The 22713-nt window shown below is 45.0% G+C and overlaps 1 protein-coding gene across 1 annotated transcript; it reads right to left on the bottom strand.

Annotated features, from left to right (window-relative positions):
- Positions 1 to 13796: 13796 nt before the first annotated feature.
- On the bottom strand, positions 13797 to 14876 carry LOC101689961 (olfactory receptor 13C7-like). Its single transcript, XM_013053700.2, has one exon. It carries the CDS (start codon positions 14772 to 14774, stop codon positions 13830 to 13832), a length of 945 nt encoding a protein of 314 aa, XP_012909154.1. The 5' UTR covers positions 14775 to 14876; the 3' UTR covers positions 13797 to 13829.
- Positions 14877 to 22713: the final 7837 nt, after the last annotated feature.

Genomic DNA, 22713 nt, shown 5'->3' with positions numbered 1-22713 from the left:
GCGGTGGGGGGTGGGGGTGACGAAGGGGAGGGGGCAAAGGGATAAGCAGACTCCCTGAAGAGCGGGTGCTCTCAGGACCCTGAGATCATGACCTGAGCAGAAGGCAGACACTTAACCACTGAGTCCCCAGGGGGGCCCCCCTCTCCCCTCCTTTAAAAAAAATATAACCACAGCTACAGTGGTTATATTTAAAATTCCTTAATATTATTAAAATTCCAGTGTTTACATTTCCCACATTATTTCACAATTTCCTTTTACGTTTTTCAAGTTCCAAACAAAGTCCATATATTGTAATTTATATGTGTTTTAGGTCCCTTTATATCTCTTTTCTCTATTTTAAGTTTACAAAGGGAAAATATAAATTAAGATAACTTCTGAAACATCTTCTCTGATGACAACTCTCTTGCTTCAAAGTCTGAGAGGCCACCTGTTTTCTTATAGGACACAGTGATGTACAATTATTAATGTGGGGTCAGAGGTTCTTAGCCATTGGACCCAATTACATTTTCCAGCTTCATCTCCACACCCTCCCTGCACCTCTGCCACCATTCTTTCAGAGCCTCTTACCTTTAGTTCCGGACTGCTGAAGAGCTTCCACCCCTCTGCCACAATATGTAACTCCTCTGCACAGAATTCCCCAATTCCTGTGGTAACCCCCTCAGCTGAGGAGACTAAGATGGTTGCTCTGGGTTCAGCTGTGCCCTGGAAGGACCTGGGCAGGAAGTGGGCTGTGTATAAGGTGACCAACACATCTTGCTTTGCTTGGGACTGTCCTGATTTTAAAACTGAAAGTCTCATGTCTCAGACACTTCCTTAGTCCCAAGCAAAACAGATCTCTTTAGCTCTGTGCACCTTAGAAAATGTCATAAGAGAGGTCTGTAAGGAGGTTTCCATATGGAAAAATGGGGTCATGCAGGTAATAGCTACCACTTCCAAGATAATTCAATATGTAGACCGATCATTATAAACCATGCAGATAGGCCATTCAACCACTGGGTCCCTGTATTAGGTTCCTAGGCTGACATAACAAAGTACTAAAAACTGGGTGGCTTAAGCAACAGAAATTTATTGTCTCAGAGTTCTTGAAGCTAGAAGTCTGAGATCAAAGTGTTAGCAGGGTTGGTTCCTTTTGTGAGAATCTGACTCATACCTCTTTCCTAGCCTCTGCTGTGTTATTGGCAGTCTTTGGCACTTCTGGGCTAGTAGACACATCAACTTGATCTCTGCCTTCATTTTCACATGGAATTATCCGTGTGTGCGTGTGTGTGTGTGTGTGTGTGTCCAAATTTATCCTTTTTATAAGAACACTAGTCATATTGACTTAGAGGCCCATCCTACTCCAGTACAACTGCATATTAACAAATAACGTCTACAATAATTTCTATTTCTAAATATGGTCACATTCTGAGGTACTGGGCATTAGGACTTCAATTTATGAAATTTGGGGAGGCAGGGACATACAGTTCAACCCATAAGAGTTCCAAGAGGAAAGACTATCCACCCGCCCCAACAAAAATCAGTGACTCAGAAGGAGCTGAAGAAGGAGGAAGAGCATAAAGGACGACTCAGTTGCGATTCAAAGATCCCAAGTCCCTAATAACAGGAGTGGTTGGCTGCACCTCTGTGGACTCACAGAGGTGATCCCTGGAGTCTCAGGCACGAAGAGAATGCCTGAATACTTGAGAGCTCTTAGCTATAGAATAAAAAATGACTTTATTTCCAGGTAATTCTTATGAGATATGGCAGTAAAGTTGCTCTGGACAAGTAAATCGATATAGTAATGAGGTTGAGGGCACCTGATAGTAGAGACAATTTCTCTGCTACCAAGATTTATATTGGAGATGGATATGTTAGAAGAATGGCTGAAATCTGAGTGGTGATGATGAGCCATCAAATGGAAGCTGCCTGAGATCCTCTCACACCAAAAGATGGCTGACCAGCCACTATATCATGGGGGAAGTCAAGAAACAGGGACAATTGTGGCCCTTATCCAAACACTTTCTGGCCAACTATATGGCTCATTAACCTTTCTGGGTGGGGGTGGGGGGCACCCTATGAAGCGCATAGGATATAGAAAGTCTACTGATGACTGTCCACTGAGGCAAGTGATCTGACCCTCGGGCAGTATGCTTGAACAAACAGCACATCCATTGTGGGATTACCTTACCGTGTTTTGATGAACCCAGTATCTTATATCCTTTTTCCCTCTGATCAGACCACCAGAAGCAGTTAGGTTTCCCATGAAATAGAAAGCAGCAATGTAATGTAGTGTAAAGAGCATAGGCTTAAGATACACCTAAGTCCAATTGCACTCCCTAGCTGTTAATCACATTAGTAGCTCATTTTGTTAACTAGCTGTCTGACCGTGGGCAAAATCATTTAACTTCTCTGGGTCTCGGTTTTTCCCTTTACGTTTATCTTGGACTTCTTTTTTTTTTTTTTTTTTTTTAAAGATTTTATTTATTTATTTGACAGACAGAGATCACAAGTAGGCAGAGAGGCAGGCAGAGAGAGAGAGAGAGAGAGAGAGAGGAGGAAGCAGGCTCCCTGCTGAGCAGAGAGCCCGATGTGGGGCTCGATCCCAGGACCCTGGGATCATGACCTGAGCCGAAGGCAGAGGCTTTAACCCACTGAGCCACCCAAGCGCCCCTATCTTGGACTTCTTAAGAACAGGAAGGAAGATATTATATTTAAAATGTCTAATACAGTGCCTGACAGACCATGAATGATGTTAAACACTCCAGAACTATATGAGATCTATGAACAACCTTCAACATGGGTCACAGAACTGACTGGCTGAATTTACTTCCCACCTTACTTCCCAGTTCTATCCCAGGAAAGGAGAGTCAAAAATCTTGAGTTGTACCATCTATCATGGTAGCCACTCGCTGCATGTGGCTCTTGAGTACTGGAGAGATAACAAGTCCAAACTGAAATGTGCTGACACCAGATTTTAAAGACTTGGTATGAAAATAAGAATGTAAAATATTATTGAAATTAATTCCACCTGTCTTTTTTAATTTATTTTGAGTTTTGGGTTGTTTTTGTTTTTGTTTTATACAGACTTTTTTTTTTTTTAAAGCAGTTTTCAGTTCACAGCAAAATTGAACAGAAACTAAGAGACTTCTCATATAGCCCTGATGCCAACATAGGCACTGGCTCTCCCACCGTCAACATCCTGCTCTGAGCAGCACATTTATTACAATCAATGAACATGTACTGATTCATTACTGTCACCCCAAGTCCAGAGTTTACATGAAGGTTGATTCTTGGTGTTATACATCCTATGGGTTTTGACAAATGTATGAAGACACATATCTACCACTATTATTGTTATTATTATTTTTTAAGATTTTATTTATTTATTTGTCAGAGAGAGAGAGCGAGCACACACAGGGAGGGAGAGTGGCAGGCAGAGCAGGCAGAGGGAGAAGCAGGTTCCCTGCCAATCAAGGAGCCTGATATGGGACTCAATCCCAGAACCCTGGGATCATGACCTGAGCTGAAGGCAGCCACCCAACCAACTGAGCCACTCAGACATCCCCACCACTATTCTTTTTACTCTTTTTAGCGTGGCTGTTACAAAACTTAAAATTACACATGTGGTTGGATTCACTTTGGGACTTACATACTTCTTTTCCACAGTGCTATTGTAATTGTCTTTTATTTTAAGGAAAGGTTAACACTTAGGGATCATTATGGCACTTTTAAAATGTTACCAATAGGGCACCTGGTGGCTTGTTGGTTAAGCGTCTGCCTTTGGCTCAAGTCATGATCCTGGGGTTCTGGTATCAAGTCCATGCAGAACATGGCAGGTTTTGTTGATTTTAATTAGCTAGGATCATATTTTGTTTTCAGGAATTTATGCATAATAAATTTCTGAAGTTAATCTTTAAGGAAAATAATGTTTCTGGATTTGTTTAGCCTAAACACATTTTATGATCATGAATCGCTTTATCTTGAAAAGGAAGAGGTCCATTTTGGTTCTTTAAGACTTTATGATTTGTGAGGGCACTTGGGTGGCTTAGTCGGTTGGGCATTTGACTCTTGGTTTCAGTTCAGGTTGTGATCTCAGGGTCTTGAGATCCAGCCCCTTATCGGGCTTTGCGCTCTTTAAGGAGTCTGCTTGAGATTCTCACATTCTCACTCTCGCTCTGTCCCTCCACCCCAAAATAAATAAATAAATCTTAAAAAAAGAAAAAGACTAGGGGGACCTGGGTGGCTCACTTGGGTAAGTGTCTGCCTCCGGCTCAGGTCATGATCCCAGAATCCTGGGATGGAGCCTTGCATCAGGCTCCTTGCTTAGCAGGGAACCTGCTTCTCCCTCTGCCTGCTGCTCTGCCTGCTTGTGCTCTCTCTCTCTCTCTAACAAATAAATAAAATCTTAAAAAAAAAAAAAAAGATGATGATAGCTGGCTTCATGTATGTACAATGGGCCAATTTTTAAAATATGAATATATTTCTTATTTTCAATATTCCCTTCATTAGAACTAAAACATTAAGGTAAGGCATTCATTTCTTCAGAGATGATTCCTAGAGGAGAACAGTAGACAAAAACAATAATTCCTAACTTTTTGGTTTTAAAAACAAACCTTTGAAATTCAAGGCAGAGGCAGCAGTCATCAGAGTAAAAGCTTTTGAAATATCAGAATCTAGCCCCAAAGGCTGAGGGCAAAAAACATTTATATGAACAACAGACTTGGAAGAATACTCTGAGAGACACAGTCCTGTCCTGCTGGAGCTCGGGAAAGTGACAGTTGTCCTAAAATTCCCCTGCACTCCATGTGAGTGTAGAAGAGAAATGGCTCTAAATACGCCTTATTTCCTGGTCTCTACTTGGAGCGCCATCGAAGAGTGGCTGAATATTTGCTGTGCCCTTGGAGAGGGGCAAGCCGGCGTTAGCTTGGAGAGCCTGTAGAGGCCATGGCTGTTTGCCTGATCTCTACCCAATACCACACGACAGTGCAGGTGTCAATAGAAACTGATGATGACTATAGAGGACCAGATATCCTGCCCTCTTTCCCAGTCCCAGCTGGTGGGTTTGGTTCTCCATAGGCCTCTGAAAGCTAGGGAGGGGGTTTGAGGAGAGGCTTCGACAAAGCTGAGATCCCACTGAATTGAATGAAATTAGGTTTTAGTCACTTAACAGGAGAGGGACTTGCAGAGACAACTAGCTGTCCATCAGCCCTTCCAGAAGTTGTTGCTTAGAAGCATCGGTCCAGCCAGAGAAAACATTTTCTACCTATTATCATGTTCACTGCTGATTTAATAACTGAGGTTATATCTTTGTAGAACAAAAGCGATTCCTGTGCCCTAAAGCAGAATCTGTGCGTGTATCTGACCTCCCCATTGGCCCCTGGGTTGAGATCTCACAAGAGGAAGAGAAACCCTGCCCCAAGGCAGCCAATACCGACACATACAATTTGGCACTGTGACCCTTAATCTGTGATGCCTGCCAACCTCTGGTGAGTCCTCTAAAGACACAAGACTGCCAAACGGTGGAGAGAGCCCAAATGTCCATCGACTGAAGAATGGATAAATGAATATTACTCAGCCATCAAAAACAAAAAAACAAAGAAATCTTGCCATTTTCAATGACATGGACAGAGCTAGAATTTATCATGCTAAATGAACAAGTCAGTCAGAGAAAGACAAATACCATGTGATTTCATTCATGTGTGGATTTTAAGAAAACAGATGAACATAGGGGAAGGGGAAAAAGAAAAAAAGAAGAGAGGGGAACAAACCATAAGAGACTCTTAACAATAGAGAACAAACTGAGGGTTGATGGAGGGAGGTGGGTGGGGGATGGGCTAGGTAGGTAATGGGTATTAAGAAGGGCACTTGTTACCATGAGCACTGGGTGTTACATGTAAGTGGTAAATCACTAAATTCTACCTGAATCCCTAAATTCTATACTTGAAACCTATATTGTGCTGTATGCTCATTAACTAGAATTTAAAAAAAAAAAAAAGCCATGGGACTGTGAGAATGAAATTGGTCCCATTCTCTACTCTCTTTGCCTGTGTATTTCAGTAATTTTCAAACTTAAAAAATATTATTTTTATTTTTTTAGCAGTGGCAACTTTTTTCCAACAAAATCTTGTAGAGTCCTGCTATGTAAAAAAGGAGGGGAAAAGCTGTCTCTTATTGTTGTTTACTATTTCTTTTATAAGTTTAAATTTATAGCAGTTACTTGGTTCAATGATAGTGAATGAGAATTCAAAGATAAGATTTTGATGAACACAAAAACTTGAAATCTGGAATTATGGATGTTAATTGCCTTTGCATCAGTTTCAGCCTCCAATTTATTTTGGTATTTTGTTTTGGTTGCCTGCTACAGAGAAAATTCTCATTTATACAGATGAGTAGTTTGCAAAGGGTCACTGTTTTTGAAATAGATCACCTTGCAATCTCAAACTACTTTTTATTTAAATTAAGATGGTACCTGGAAGAAGAAGTGCTGAGAAATTTTTGTTTCAGTATTGATTTGTGAGCATTTATGTCTACACCAAAATCTACACATGGATGTTTACAGCAGCTTTATTCATAATTGCCAAAATTTGGAAACAATGAAGATGCCCTTCAGTAGATAAGTGGGCAAATAAACCATGCTCCATCCAGACTGTGGAATATTGTTCAACATTATAAAGAAATGAGCTTTGGGGCACCTGGGTGGCTCAGATGGTTAAGCCTCTGCTTTTGGCTCAGGTCATGATCCTGGGATCATGGGATTGAGTCCCTCGTTGTCGGGCTCCCTGCTCGGTGGGGAGCCTGCTTCTCCCTCTCCCTCTGCTTCTCCCCCTGCTTGTGCTCTCTCCCTTTTTCTCTCTCTGTCTGTCAAACAAATAAATAAAATCTTAAAAAAAAAATAAAGAAATGAGCTATCAAGCTATCAAAAGACATGAGGAAGTTTAAAAGCATGTTACTAAGTGAAAGAATCCAACCCGAAAAGGTTATTTACTCTATAATTCCAACTCTATGACATTCTGAAAAAGTAAAGAGATGAGACTTTCCTAGGGGTTGGTGGGGAGCGAGGGATGAAGAAGAGCACAGAGGCTTTTGCCGTGTTTCCCTGTGAACCTGAAACTGCTCTAAAAGACAAAGTTTATTAATTTAAAAAGTGCTAGTTTGACATTAAAAATCAGAAAAAAACTGGTTTACTAGTAAGGTTGGATAACCATTCAATTCCTTATCGTAAATGTAGTTTAGAGAAGTAGCACCCCAAATTTATGGTTAATCCCATCACTGTTTATAATGCGACATTATTACAGAGTGACCAGTTACATGTTCTTGTGTTATTGTGCAATCGGCTAGGACACCATGATGAGAACATGCGCTGAGCAGATGATTCTGAGCCCTGCCCGACGCTTAATTGGGAACAGGGCGTATGGTACTCCCTGGTACAATTATATATACATGAGCGGATGTGCATCAGCCTAGATTAAAGAAAAGATCATGGCAGAACTACACTTATTCTAATCAAGGACACATTTAAAGAAGATAAAATAAATGCACAGAGACAGCAGGAAGAGATTTGTTCTGAGGTCTCTGCAAAAGGAATTCAACTCAATGGCACACATGCTAATGTGACAGTGGCCCCTGGTGTGTAAAAAAAAAAATCAAAACATTGCAAGTTTGCGCATGTCCATTGTTTCACTACCTATTAAAAGTTATTTGGGGGTATATGTATATTTAAAGAAGTACTTGTGGAGTCTGACAAACTTCCATTTGGGAGTGGTTTGGTACTTGTTTGATCAAACTTTATTAGGCAGACTTTATTGTCCAATGTGTGTTTGAACTTGTCTATTTTAGTGCCGGTACCTTCTCTCTTTCAAAATAATGAATCACATCTCCTTCTACAGCTGGGACAAATATGTTATTCTGTTCTTTTTTGGCTTTTTGTCATCACGATGGTATTTTATGTTTAATTCCAATCCATCAGAAGAGTGTGGCAACGTTCGGTGTTTCGGGTGGATCAGAGGGAAACCTTCATTCAGTTGAGAGCTGTGGCTGGCCACTATCAAAAAGTTATTTTTTTCCTTCACACTATGAATTTTGACCTGACATATACATATTTAACTCTTATAGTTTTCCAGTACCTCTGATGCTGCTGATGTTTCAAAACTTTAAGAAGCAATGATGTGGGCACCTGGGTGGCTCAGTGGGTTAAAGCCTCTGCCTTCGGGTCAGGTCATGATCCCAGGGTCTTGGGATGGAGCTTAGCATCCGGCTTTCTGCTCAGCAGGGAGCCTGCTTACCCCCCTCTCTCTGGCTGCCTCTCTGCCTACTTGTGATCTTTCTCTGTGTGTCAAATGAATAAATAAAATCTTAAAAAAAAAAAAAGAGCAATGATGTAGTTCAGCAATTGCTACCTTGTGGTAAGTTCAAATCTTGTAGGAAGAATCTAATATTGTTCCCTTGAAGAGATCTTTGTATTGTTCAATTGTTCTTCACTAGCAATTTATGTAGCTCAGTGGAGTCTTGGAGGGATTTAAAAACACTAAATAACTATGTTTCTGAGCCCTGAGCCCAGCTTTCTTATTGGCCTTACCTCTGACAAAGGGAAATGGAAATATTTGGAGGTAGAGCCCATATCACAGAACGTCTTCTGTTTGATACAATTTGAGAGCTTCCAGCCTAGAAATTAATGTCATTTTTATCGTTCTTCTCCCTGGCTTCTCCCAAGAGTGATTCCTGGTCAATCACTCTGCCGTCTCTTGTACTCCCAAAACACTTCCACAATTTTTTTTCCCCTTAATTCTGTCATGCCTCGAATGATGTTTGTTTCCAATTATTGGATACTTGTTGCCACTGTAAATAGAGTATTGTTCCTGCTTTTTTTCCCTTTTGTATACTGATGGTATGTAGGAATACAATTGATTTTTGAGAAGTTATTTCCATCTCCTTAACTTTTCTGAACTCATACTACTATATTTTCAGAAATATAATAATTGTGTTTTCTATAAAATTTGGTATGTATCTCCTTCTCTGATATATTTATGACTCTTACTCTGTACCTGACCACATTTTCTTTTATTTTTAAAAAAGATTTCTTATTTATTTGAGAGAGAGAGAGAGAGCATGAGCAGGGAGGAGAAGCAGAGAGAGAAGCAGACTCCCTGCTGAGCAGGGAAGCCCAACTTGGGCCTCGATCCCAGGACCCTGGGATCATGACCTGAACCGAAGGCAGAGGCTTAACTGACGGAGCCTCCCGGGTGTCCCTCACCACATTTTGCATTTGCACTTGACTGCTCTCTGGAGCTATTTGAGATGGGAATGGCTAGTTTCTGGTCTAAAGTGTAAGAAGCTTGGTAGTCAATCCACTAACAAGTAAGAAGCTGAACAAACTGATTAATCAGTGATCCTTCTTTTTTTTTTTTTAAATCAACAATCCTTAATAAAGTAATCAACAATCCTTAGGTCCATAAAGAAGTGAGGTCACAGGGCAAACCGTTGCCCTGGAAACTTGAGAGACCAGAGCAGATGGCTGACATCAACTGACCTGGCATGTGGCAGGAGCCTTCCACACGGGAGTTGCTTTCCTGCCTCTTTCTTCCATCCCTCAGTCCCCAGTCTTCTAGGGCTTGCTGCTGGAAGTGTGGCCCGCAGAGCAGCAGCATAGGCATTTCCTAGGAACTTGTCAGAGACATAGGGCCCCAGGGCCCACCTCTGACTCACTAAATCCAAATCTGCATTTTCACAACATCCCCAGGGAACTCTTGAGCGCATTGAGATTTGAGAAGCCCTGATCGTCGAGGCTTGCAGAAGTGGCCACCAGATGGCGGGTGTGCGGCAGGCAGAGGTAACCAGAGCCACAAACAGGCCATCCAAGGCTCCTTCAAATCATGCCCCAAGTGGCTTTAGCAATTTGGAGCCATAGCTCATGAACTGTGGAGGGGAGAATCCAGAGGGGACCCCTAATCAAAGAGTGACAGGTTGTGGGGTGTGAGCCATGAATTCCTTCCCGCTGGGTTCTCCCTAGGTGTTTTCCCATGCATTATTTATTGAGAGGGATGGAAGAAGGGGGCTACACTCACATTTCACAGACAAAGAAATGGAGACTCAGAGAGGGAAAGAATCTACAGTGGTAAACAGCATTGGAAGCAGAATCAGAAGGCAGGTCTCTGGCTCCCTGGCCCTGGACTCACAGTACCTCTGAAGGGACATGGCAGAATGGCTCAGCTCCAGTCTGTGCGGACAGAGCAACCTGCATGCCCACTTCCCATTCTCTCTACCCAGCTGCTCTTTGAACTGCTCTCTTGTTTTCTTGAGGAGTGCTAGAAGCAGCTGTTGTAATAACTCAATTTGGAATACTAATGGACTTTCTACAATACTCAGGTTCCCGGACTTAACCCCCAGGGGAACAAAGCATCAGTCTTAATTGGGAGCAAATAGAACCAGCCATGGTCCTCAAAGGATCTCCTGGGAGTCCTAATGGTTCCTGAGTCTGTGGCCAGTGCCAGCTGCAAGCCACTGACTCTTCAGTGAACTTTCATCTAAATCTGTTTAGTTTTGCTCTTTTAGTTAGAAGAACAAAGACTTAAATGCGTAGGCTTAAGTAAATTTCTTTATTTTTTTTCCCCTGAGAATTCATTTGGGTTGGTTAGGGAAATCACCTAAAATTTGTGAGCAGAAGTTTTAGTAAGGCCGAGGCTGATGGAGCCCAAATATTGGTGTTCCCAGAGTCTAAGGAAAATTTTTAAACGGGGCAGGGGAGCAAAGGGCTGTAATAAAGCTCATCTCCCTCCCCCTCCCCTTATTCACTGTTGGTAAGACTTGCTCTAAGCTCACTGGTAACACAGAAAGACAGATGAAGAGATCATGACACAAAGGAAAATGCAGAGACAGCAGCAGAGAGCCCCAGATTGTCCTGTGTCCCCTCACCTGCCTTCTCTGGGGTAACCCACTTTTCTTTATTTGCCTGTAGCCCGGCTCACCCCTGGTGGTGAGGAGGGTCAGATTGTGGTCAATTCAACAAGAGTAAGAGCCTCAGTTTACAGATTTCCAAGGAGGGAGGTTCTAACTGACCTCTTTTCAACTGTCCTCAAGCCCAAAGAGAAGTTCAGTAGGGATTGGTGTATTCTTTTTTCTCTCCTGCTGGAAAGACCACAAGAAGTCCTAGTCTTGTCGGGAGTGTCCATGACAAAGGACCTGGGATCTGTTCATGGAGTCTTGTGTTCAGGTAAATCTAAGTACATATATGGAAATATAATCACCATCTCTTGTGTCATGTAACACACACAATAAATCCAGGGGACTGGGAGACATGATACAAGCATGGGAGGTGAGGGAGCGGCACAGGACAAGGATGCCCTAGGGACCATGATACTGGAAGCTGACTTTTACAGTCTCCTTTCACCATCCCTAGTCTCATGCCTATGGCCTGGGGTTAGAGTCATCACCTTGGAAGGTCAGCCTTGAAAGGACCTCAAGGGCATCCAATCCCAAACTAAGGTATAGCAGGGAAGAGAGACAGCAAGGCCCAGAGAAGGAGCTGTGAGCTGTGTCTCCAACAGCCCCACAACTACCTCCCCCACTGCTGTGTTTTGTCATTAGTTCCCTTGGGTTTTATTTGTTTATTCATTTGCTTGCTTACTTGTGGCTTTGTTCACTGGTTGGTCTTATAACATGTGCCTGGCATCATCCCACAAAGAGCTGAGATAAACCAAAACTACATCCAAGGACAAAAAATTAAAAATAGACAGGTGAGCAAATGGGACAAAGGAAAACTAAAAGTAGAAAAAAATATAAAATTAAAAAGCCAAGGAGGAGTAAGATTCACCTTGGAAGGCAAACCGTCAAGAGGACTTCTCAGTGCAGGGTTGAGACATGATACAAGCACACCGGGAACAGTTTTGAATCTAGGACAACTCAGATGTACAAGGAATATTCTTGTATTTGTTTTCTTTAATCAGATTAAATCTGGCATTGAGTCACCATTTGACCAGGCTGGGAATATGCTGCCTCCATATCCAATGAGGGACATTCTGGGGGCACATGGGTGGCTTAGTCGGTGAAGCATCCAACTCTTGGTTTCAGCTCAGGAGGAGATCTCAGGAGTCATGAGATCCAACCTCTCCTTCGGCTCTGAGCTCAGCAGGGAGTATGCTTCCCCTCTCTCTTTCCCTCTACTCCTCCCCCAGTTCACGCACTCTTTCACTCTTCAAGATTAAGAAGAAGAAGAAGGAGAAGGAGAAGGAGAAGGAGAAGAAAAAGAAGAAGAAGAAGAAGAAGAAGAAGAAGAAGAAGAAGAAGAAGAAGGAGTAGAAGCAGCCCTCTCCCTTCCTAGGGATTTTCCAGAGTCAGGAAGCCTCACGTGGCGCCCAGAAAATGGTGGACATTTGTTTGCTGTTCTTCCAGGGTCCATTGACCTTCTATCACTTTCTTACTCATAAAACCAGATGTTCTTCTGGATATAGCAGCTGTAGACTTAGGTTAGACTGACCCCACCTTCTGTTTTAGTAGGGTCCCGCTTGTTTAAGTCAATCTGCATAATCTGATCTCACCTGCCACTGTGATTTGTTTGCAGTTTGCACTGATGGGTACAGTCAGAGCAAACCTCAGGATATTTGTTCTCTGGTTGTAGGAACCAGTGGTTCCTATTCCGTAAGTGAATGGGGAAGTTGTGGGTCCAGAGCAATGGCAGCCATCTTGTGACGATGAGACAAGTCAGCCTGACAAATCTGACACTTAGAAGAGTGAGGAGTCAAGAGAATCTCAGAGCAAAGGAACTAGAGCCTGATTAACTTTGCCTGAGGTTGATCCTACTTTTAGAAAAATCCACATTATTCTGAAACCAGGCTGAGTAGAATTCTCTCTTCTGTGCAGTCGAAGGTCTCTCACCCAGTATGACCATCCTCCAAGCTGTTATGGCTGCTACCCAAAAGTCCAAACCTACAGCCCCCCAGCCCATCACACATCACACCCGTGCCATAACCAACTCTTACTAATGGCTGATGATAGCTGTGCAACTGAGGATTATTGTAACCCTATGCTTTCCCCAAAACATGTTTTGGATTTCCTTATTGTCAGGGCACCTGCATGGGAGTGTTTGTTGCTATAATACAAACACACATGTAATTTGTGTGGGGAAAAGAGTTGGACAGCTGCTGTCTCCCAGCTATGCAGTACTGTATCAGTGCATGATTGGAGCTGGGACATGGGGAGGAGAGGCCAAACATCTCTCTGAGCTTCCTCAGACGGCTACACACTCAAGGTAAGAGCCCTCTTTTCCTGGTGCTAAGACATAAGGTGAATTCTTGCCATGGTGCTATCAGCCAATATGCTATGATGATATAGATGATACTTTTTATGTTATTCTTACTGAACACAGTCCTCTAGGATAATACCAAAGCTTGTATAGTGATTAGCAATTCTACACAGGGCCTCATAGTACATTCCAAGAGCCCAGTTCTACTAAAACCAGATTCTGTGGTTGTTTCTTAATTTTGCACACACAGATAAGGCTTCACGGACACACACCAACTTCTGGTGGCAGAGAATCTAAGACTTCACTAGCATAAAATAGCTAAGATACGATGTCACTGTGGTTGTGCACAAAGCCAACAACTAGCCAACATTTCTAGAAATGTGAAGGCTCCTCCCTTCTAGGGTCATAGACAAAAGCTCCATTAACTTGGAACAATGAGTAGGTGAATAGATAGAGAACCAGTTTACTTTTTAGTCTTAGTCACAGGGTCTACAGCAGGGACCTTAGGAAGCTCCCTTCTCTACTTTGGGTTACCATTTCCCCATGAAAACAATAAGGAGTTTGGAGGTCTTGCATTCTGGTATCTTGGAAATCACGAGAGTCACTCAGTTAGGTATTATTGACGCACCAGATTCCTCACAGCAGTCTTTACATCCTTGTTCCTGAGGCTGTAGATGATGGGGTTGAGCATGGGGGTCACCACCCCATAGAAGAGGGAGGTAAGCTTGTCTGAAAGGTCCTGCTTGTCTGCCCCCAAGGGGTCCTTGGATTTGGGCTTCCCGTACATGAAGAGGATGGTCCCATAGAAGACAACCACCACAGTGAGGTGGGCAGAGCAGGTAGAGAAGGCCTTCTTCCTCCCCTCAGCTGAGGGGATCCTCAGGATGGTAACAATGATGAACACATAGGAGACAAAAATGAACATAACTGGGACCCCCAGAAAAATCACATTAGCCACGACCATGCTGATCACATTGATGGAGATGTCAGCACAAGCTAACTTCAGGACAGCCAGGATCTCGCAAGTGAAGTGATTGATGACATTGTCCCCACAGAAAGGCAGTCTCATAGCCTGGGATGTCTGAACTACAGAGTTGGTGATACCAGCTGCCCAGGAGCTGACAGCCATGGGGACATAGGCAGCCTTGCTCATGACCACGGGGTACCTGAGGGGGTTACAGATGGCCACATAGCGATCAAATGCCATCATGCCCAGAAGCACACACTCTGTGGCTCCCATGGCAAAGGAGAGAAACATCTGCACGACACAGGCTGAGAAGGGAATGGTTTTTCTGGGGGTCAGAAAGCTGTCGAGAATGAGGGGGACTGAGGAGGTCGTGTAGCAGATGTCCAGGAAGGAGAGGTTCCCCAGGAAGAAGTACATCGGTGTGTGCAGGCGGGAGTCAAGGACGGTCACCAGGATGAGGACCCCGTTGCCCAGTAAGATCACCAGGTACATCAGGAGGATGAGCACAAAGAACATTTTCTCCAGCCTTGGGTGGGCTGAGAGGCCCAGGAGGATGAACCCCGCCCCAGGGGAGGTCTGATTGGACCTGTCCATGACGCATCTGCTCTGTCACCTGTGGGAGCTCTCTGCAGTCAGTTTCAGCACTCTCTGACTCCAAAAGTGCCTGGGCAGCAGGGGAAAGATACCCACCCTGCGGAGCCGTTGGGGAATAACTCTGATAATTTGGTCATCTTATAGGACTCTAGGAAAAATGCAGTAGAGAATAATATTTAACTTCTGCTTCCAGTAAGAATGAAGAGTTAAATGGGACAAACTCTCCTGCATATGACAATTAAAAACAAAAACTAGACCATGACATAAAACATCTGCATAAAGCATTGGTGAGGTTGTACGACCTTAAGAACCATAAGGTCATGATTCTGGGAATCGTGGAATTCAGAGAAATGTAGCATTTGAGGCTGTGAGTTAACTGAGGCATTTATAGAATCTGGGAGTGGCTGCTGAGAGGCTAAGCAGCGCGATGAACAGGATCCTGAGGGTGGGAGACAGGTTTTGAGATACGAGGCTCACCATGAAGGGCCTCTAACTACACTTCCTCCCTTTGGTAGGGCATCGCAAAGGGCAGCACCACAAGAGCAGGAGAGAAACTGAAGGAAACTTTGTTTACAGGTGCCGTAGCTCAGCTTCAGCTCTTCTCAAGCCCTGAGATTCATTCTTGGTGGTGGTGCTTCCAAAATCAGAAGCAAATGTAAATCCATGCTGAAGGAAAGCAGCATCGCCCCAGTCTTCCAAATCACTTCCATAAAGAATTTTGCAAATACAACATCTGGCACACATTTAAAAAAGAGTAAGGCATGCAGGAGACAAGACCGCCTAAATGAAAATCATCAGAAAATCAAGCATCACTTTTCTTGGGACAGATGAGAGCCAATAGATCCCTTGCCCCGGTGTCACCTGTTGAGAGAATCAGCTCAGGCCACGGTGCCAAGGTCTTAACATCTGTTGATCCTTTGGTACGTTTGGAGCAGTAAAGGGGCCTCCTGCACACTGTGGCCACACTACGGAGAATTCTGACTGAATCTCCCTTCTTTTCTTCATTCTCCATCTCCTTGCACCAGAGGCCCTGGCTTTTCCCTGAGACTGTTCACAAAGCCCCGAGACTCACTCTGTCAGCATTTCTTTCTAGAAAACTTGAATGTCTCCTCAGACTAAGAGCTCCCCAAATTGGGGTTTATTCTGGATCAATTAAAAAACAAACAAAACAACAAAACTTTGTAGGCCACACTGAGGGTGTTGGGCATTCAGATTTACACGCTCTGTCTCTAAAAGATTCATAAACTTTCCATCCAGCTCACCAAGTGCCCTCAGCTCTCCAACTGCTTCCTTGGTTATGTCTGGGGAGCTCAGAGACACACCTCGACTCTTAGCATTGTAGCTGTGACCAAGTACGTGCCATCATAAGTCAGTTCAGGTTGACAGACACTGATGGAGCATCTGCTCTGGGTCAGGCATCACTCCCAGTGGTGGGAGCCCAGCAATGAAAGGCATAGCCCATGACCTTGAAGAGCTCAAAATCTAGTGGGGAAAATTGTCAGGCAAATGGCCATGCCAACAAGTGATTGAATCCGTGGCAACAGCAACCACAAGAATCACGTCAATGCTACTGACAATGGGCCTTAGGATTTAGTTAGCAATGTGCTCCCTTTCCAATGCAGACAGCTCCTCCTGCCTTCCTCCTGGCCCTCCAGCCTGCACTTGGGTCCTGGAGTGACGTGGGACACTGCACTTCCTGACGAGGCTCATTTACTCTGAAGCAGCTTCACCCTAGACTGAGCTGAAATTTGCTCCTTTGCAACTTTAATCCCTCTTCCAAATGCCAGGCCTCCAGAAAGCTACAGATCTCTTGGTTTCAGCATAACGATAAACAAGGGTCAATCTCCCTTTTTCTCCCAGCATCTTAAAAAATTGATATATCTCTTTGAGGCAAACAGACCATTCAGGAATTGACTACTTGTCTGTGCAGTCCGGAGAATGGACCCAGCTTGGGGCTGGCTTCCGTACCCAGGACACCCTGTTGCTTGTGACATACGTGTTGGGGCAGTAAATTGGTCCCAGCCTGAGCTGCCCCACCCTCTCCTAAGAATGTGGATCATGTGAAGAAAATATTCCCTTTATGCCATCATCACCAGATCTAGAAACACAGCTCATTATTATTACTGAACTTTGGATTCTTAACTACCAAAAAAATAGAGCCTCCCACCCCCTCCATGGTTTTAATCAAGAAGGGACAAGTGCATGTGTGCAAAAGACTACGAGTTGTGTGGTCCTAGGTGAGCCCTGTCCCCTCTGTATGAAGTGCGATGAGTCCAGATGATCTTGCAGTTTGCTGGGTCTATATGACTCTGGGAGAGTAACACATACCGATGCCAGGGCTTCTCCCCTTCCTGCGCCTCTACTCCATTACAATCAAGCCTGATGACAGAAATATAGCTTGCTAGTGAAAATCCTGATATGATTGAAACCTGCACTTACCTGGATCAGAAACATGGAGAACAGAAGTGATCCTTTTGTTTCCTGAGGGTTGGGAAGAGGCCACAGATCAGAAATAGCAACACTGGGTCTGAAGCGCCAGGTTGAGGGCTCAGAACATGTGACAAGGATGGTGAGGGGTCCAGCTCGTCCTCTCCCCTCCACCTGCCTCCTGTGCTCAAGGTACAATCTCCAAAGGACTGGCCATCATCTTTAGAAGATAATTTAAATTCTAGTGTGTTTTTCGGGACCATTTTAGTCCCTGAAGTCATTTAAAGTTTGGAAAGTGAGTGGTACTCAGTTTAGAAACTTTGTATCCTTCTGGGAGGTCATCCCCAAGATCCAATTATGCTGAAGGCCCTGGAGGAAGTTAGCTGCCTGCTTGCTTTTTCCTTCCCACCCGTCCTCCCTTCTTTTCTCTAAACATCACAATTCTGTTAAGAGGGTCCAACAGCCTGCTGGGCAGTGATTCCAGGACTCACTCTGATTCCCAAGACTTTTCTCCTGTGCTATGCCCAAGCCCATCCCCCCAACTCAGTGCTTAGGCAGTGGCTCTTAGGAGTCTGAGTGGACTTTTTCTTTTCCTTTTCCTTTTTTTTTTTTTTTTAAAGACTGTGTTTATTTATTAGAGAGAGAGAAAGAGGGAAGGAGAGAGCATGTGGGAGCACGGTGGGGGGCAGAAGGAGAAGCAGACTCCCCCCTGAGCAGAGAGCCCCTGATGTGGGGCTTAGTCTCAGGGCCCAGAGACAATGACCTGAGATGAAGACAGACACTTAACTGACTGAGCCACTTAAGTGTCCCCTGAGTGGAAGACTTAGACTTTTCCTCTAAATTTCAACTTACTGAATTAGGCCCTTGAAGCAACCTGCTGCTTTTTTCCTCAACCCTCTCCCAGCATCTATTCAAATCACTTCCTTTCAGCAACCTGTCATTTGTGCACGTGCTCTGAAACCTCTCAGAAGTCCCTGACAGCTTGTGGCCAAGAGCCGGGGTGGGTCCAGAGAATGGGTACAGCCAGCAATCACTGGGTGTGTACTGCCCGGAAGGCAGGGATGTGCTGAGGGACCACCGTCTCCGCTTTCTGGATTGCGCCCTCTAGTGGCAAGAGAGGAACATGAAGAGAAATGACCAAGGGAGGACGTGCCAGAGAGGGAGAAGAGAATGCCCAGGTGCTGGGAGAGCCCAGAGGGAGGCAGGGGTTTGACCTCCTGGCGGGTGGTGGGGTTGGGGGAAAATGATTCAGAGTCTTTCATGTGCTGAAGCTGCCTCACCACTTGTGTACATCCCTGCCTAATTCCCATTCAGTGACTTTGTTGGTTCTTGAAATTGGCCATCGTGGCAGTGTTTATACCACAGAAATCAGCAAATGCTCCAGATCAGGGCTTTTTGACCTGGAGATCCTGTTGTCGAACTTGACCAGCACACCGTTGGAGGGCACGAGTGACAACTGACCTGACAACGGGGAGTGGGAATCATCCCAGAAGCAGCAGCTGCATAAGCAAAGACACAGAAGAGCAGGTGCAGGAGAGCTGGTGCAGCCAGCAGTGAGGAATATGGCCAGAGTGTTCTGGGCAGGTGCTGCTGATGGGGAGGGAGGCGGGACTGGACTCTAGCTGGTCTTCGGGGGCATTCTGAGGAGATACACTTCTGTAAGGGCTCCAGAGGCATTTAGGGAGTTTAAGTAAAGGTCTGCTGTGGTCAAATTTCCATCTGAGGTTGATCCTTCTGGACACTGTATGGGGGAAGATTGGGGGCAGGAGGACAGAACTAAAGAGACAGAGAAACACTAAAAGGCAAGTGAAGACAAGGACGTCAACTGGGAAGGGATGGAGGGGGAGTGAAGAGAGAGGTTCAGGAAATGTTCGGTGGATGCAAAATACAATCCTAGAGTTTGGTTGCATGTAGTAGGCAGGAAAGAAGGTAGAGTCACTATTTCCTGCTCAGATGATGGGTGGATGCTGGGGACAGGACTGAAGTAGAAAACACTGACTGGGTTGCTGGTTTTAGGAGACAAGATGAATTCATTCTAGTGCACAGTGTGTTCATGAGTGGAGACTCACTGACTAAACGTCTAGAGTGGCTGGAAGCCTGGGGTTGCTGGCCCTTCTCTGCCTCTCTGGATACAATTGCTACTGTACCCCCCTAAGAGATGACCAGCAGCCCCCTGAAATGCAAAGTCAGAGTATCTATGGGATTCCCCCCTTCACCTCTGGGCTGCTAGGGTCCCACTTACTCTATGGTGAGGACTCTCAGACAAAGTAGATCCCAAGGATAGAAAGACCCCAGAGAACAGTGACCCAGAGGAGGTCCACAGGGCTGTGGATGGTCAAGGGCCAGGAGCTAGGGGCAAACAAGCCTGAAAGAACAGCTGACTCCAGAGCAGAGGGATTCTAGGCAGCTGCTTGGATCATTCACAAAAAATACCCTCCTCCTCTTAGATTCCTTCCAAAGAATAACTAGATTCCAATTCTAGGAAACGTCTAGAGGGACCAGTGCTTCTCAGACATTAGCATGCATCAGATTCATCCTGAGGACTTGCTAATACAGAGATTAGACAAACATGTACACACACACACACACACACACACACACACACACACACACACATGGATAGAGGTGGACCCACCACCAGACTGATTCTGTAGGTCCAGGGAGGTACTCAGGGATCTGATTATTTACAAGTTCCCACGTGATGCTAAAGCTGCCTGTAGTCACACTTGAGGAGCACTGAGCTAGAGTTCTTACAAACTCTGTGTGTGGGATCTCAGGGCACTGAGATTAGAAGTATTGCTGAAAATGTCTGTCTTTATTTCTTCTCTCTGCCTACAGAAGCCCTAGTCAAACCAGCCAGGGAATATTTGGGTTTTAATTGGCCAAAACAAAGCTTCATGTGCCAGAAACATCCTTATTCCATGTGTTTGGGTGTGTGTAAATGTGAGTTTGCCAAAGATGAGTGGAGCTGACTGAAGGGGTACTCTGAACCCTAGCAACTCCCATATTTTGTAGGGAGGTATCTGTTTATTGTGGCTTCCTGGGGACAAATGTGGACATAACATCCCATGGAATTCACAAGGTCTGTGACCAGATCCCTGGTCAAAACTTTTTAACCTTGCTCAAAAACGCTTTGAGAGTCTTTCAGGAATCATTCTAGCACATTCTCTGTGAGAAAAGAACCACCACCATTTTGAGATAAAACCAGGACTGGAATCAGGTGCTATAAGGTTAGGGAAACATAACTTCCTTGAAGAGGGAAAAGGGAAGAGGCAGGAGGGTGAAGTTGTCTCCATGGTAGATGAGAGGGTCAAGGCCTTGTTTCTTCATGGAAAGGAGACTACTCACACAGCAAGCACTCAGTGGAGACACAGGGTATAATTTCCGAAGTCTGAATGCTGGACTATCTCAATAATACTTGCCTGATTCATTGCTTCGTTCCAGCAAGCCTCACTTACTGGGTATGCCCACGTTCTCCTGCCCCTCAAATTGTTTCCATGCTTTGTACCATGAAGCACTCAGACCACAGGACTCACCTGACTAGACCAGTGGACTCCTGTTCTAGGGGCAGTTAACCTGTGAGCTCTCCGGCAGCCTATACTAGATGTTGACTAACCAAACCCTTTAGATCTGTCTCTCAGGAGCTTGAACTCAAACACCAGGACATAGTCAGCAGCTGGTGGAAGGAAGGAAGAAGAGGAAGGAGAAACCACAGTAAATAGTCAGTTAGGCTTAAAAACCCAGAGCCATGGTAAGCTGAAGTCGAGTGAGAGGGAAAAGAGAAGGGGCCGATTAGGAGTAGGGCCAGAGTGGTTGAGTCTTCTGTGTGGTAGAGTCCTAGAGGCAGGAGACCCAGAGCTCTTAGGGGGGTCAGATCAGATTGACACTGCAGTGCCTGTCTAATGACAAGGCCCACCTGCATGAGTCCTATAACAACCCCTTGGCCTGAGAAAACCAAGAGTGAGGGAGGGATAGGCTCCCAGAAGCCCAAGATGTTAGACACCATGAATCCCAGGCTGGAGCCCAGTGATGGAGGGTCCCTCCACTGCTCATATACAGGTATCCCTCAGATTTACCTCAAGGGATCTTGAGGAGCATTAGGTGAGACAAGATCTAGGAAACAGTTACAAATTAATGGCAACTCTTATTAATATCAACATTTCACCATCATCTCAAATATAACAAATCCAATAGGCCATAAACTCCTCACAGAATCTGTTTTTCAGTCCTATCTTTATTACTAGTAATTAATGAGCGGGGCACACAAGATGTGTGAAAATTCAGATGACTGAAATATCAGAAATGGTGCTGCAGCTATCCCGACCAGCCCAGACAGGCTCTCCTCCATGTCACCAGCTGCTTCCCAGCATCTGCGATTTTAGCCACTGTCGACTCCTGTCTTGCCTGTATCCCTCCCAGACTAACCTCTAAATCCTATCAGTTTTTCCTCCTGCATGTCTCCCCATGCCCTCTTGCCCCTGTCCCTGTTATTTTTGTCCTGGGCGAGTTCTGCATAGTCCTCCCAAGCACAGCCTCCTGGACAGCTTTGTGGCTTTCTCAGTCATGCCTGCTCTCAAGATATTTCTGCTCTGCCGGCTTCTCTGAAGACAAAGACCCATTCCTGGTCATCATGTCCCCCATCTCTACTCTTTGGTACTTGGCACAAGGCTTGGTACATATGACATGTTCACGGCAGTTGTTCAGAATGGTGGGCAGGTTGGTGAGAGGGACAGGGGTGGGGGGGGGAGAGAGAGAGAGGGAAGGGGAGAGAAAAGAGAATGAACACTGGGTCACTGAGTGGAGGGGAGGAGGTGCCTGGATGGCAGGGAATCTGCCTGGCTCAAAGTTCCCTGGGAATATTTGAATCACTGAGACCCAGCTCTTCTTCCTTCCAGGCTCTCTGAGGGCAATGACAGAGCCATCTTGGGCCCATTTTGTGTGATCGAAACCCAGTGGAACTCTGATTACCTGGCCAGAGGGTGTTCTAAGCTGAGATTTCCTTGGAGTGAGAGGGGGACGTTGGGTAGATTTCACAATAATGCCTAATTGGGTCTAGGAGAATGAAGTCTAAATTCTGAGCCTCTCACCAAACTTTAAATTGCTTCTGGGATAAGGCCTGGCCCCAAAGCAACCCAGCCTTAATTCCCGAGAGAGCCATCATGGGGCCCTCTGGAGAAAGTGTGGAGTGCAAGGAAGAGGGTGTTGGGTCCAACAGCCAGGCATGGCTTGCCAGCCCGCCCAGGGTACAGTCTCCTTTGGGCTGAGGCTCCTGGCTGAGTCTCAGCCTTGAGAGTCAGCCTTTGTCTCCTTGTCTCACTGAGCCTCAAGGTCAGGCAAAGGCACGGTGAGTAGCTGTAGCTTCTATGGACTGTGACTTGTGGCTGCTTCTATACCTGGGGTCATTTAGAGACACCTGGAAGTCAGACAGTAGGTGACAATGTGCCTATGTTAAGAATGTGTATCATCCATACGTTGCTGGAGCAGCTCTGAGAGACAAGGTCTGTAAGGCCTG

This window comes from Mustela putorius, unplaced genomic scaffold (assembly GCF_011764305.1).
Source record: "Mustela putorius furo isolate JIRA1106 unplaced genomic scaffold, ASM1176430v1.1 tig00000580_pilon_pilon_pilon, whole genome shotgun sequence".
Taxonomy (NCBI): Eukaryota; Metazoa; Chordata; class Mammalia; order Carnivora; family Mustelidae; genus Mustela; species Mustela putorius.
Note: the sequence above shows the minus strand (reverse complement) of the source record. Positions and strands in the feature narration are given on the sequence as shown.

What these genes read in the sequence shown, in the direction of transcription:
- LOC101689961 (XM_013053700.2), bottom strand. Translation starts at nt 14,774, where the DNA reads ATGGACAGGTCCAATCAGACCTCCCCTGGGGCGGGGTTCATCCTCCTG.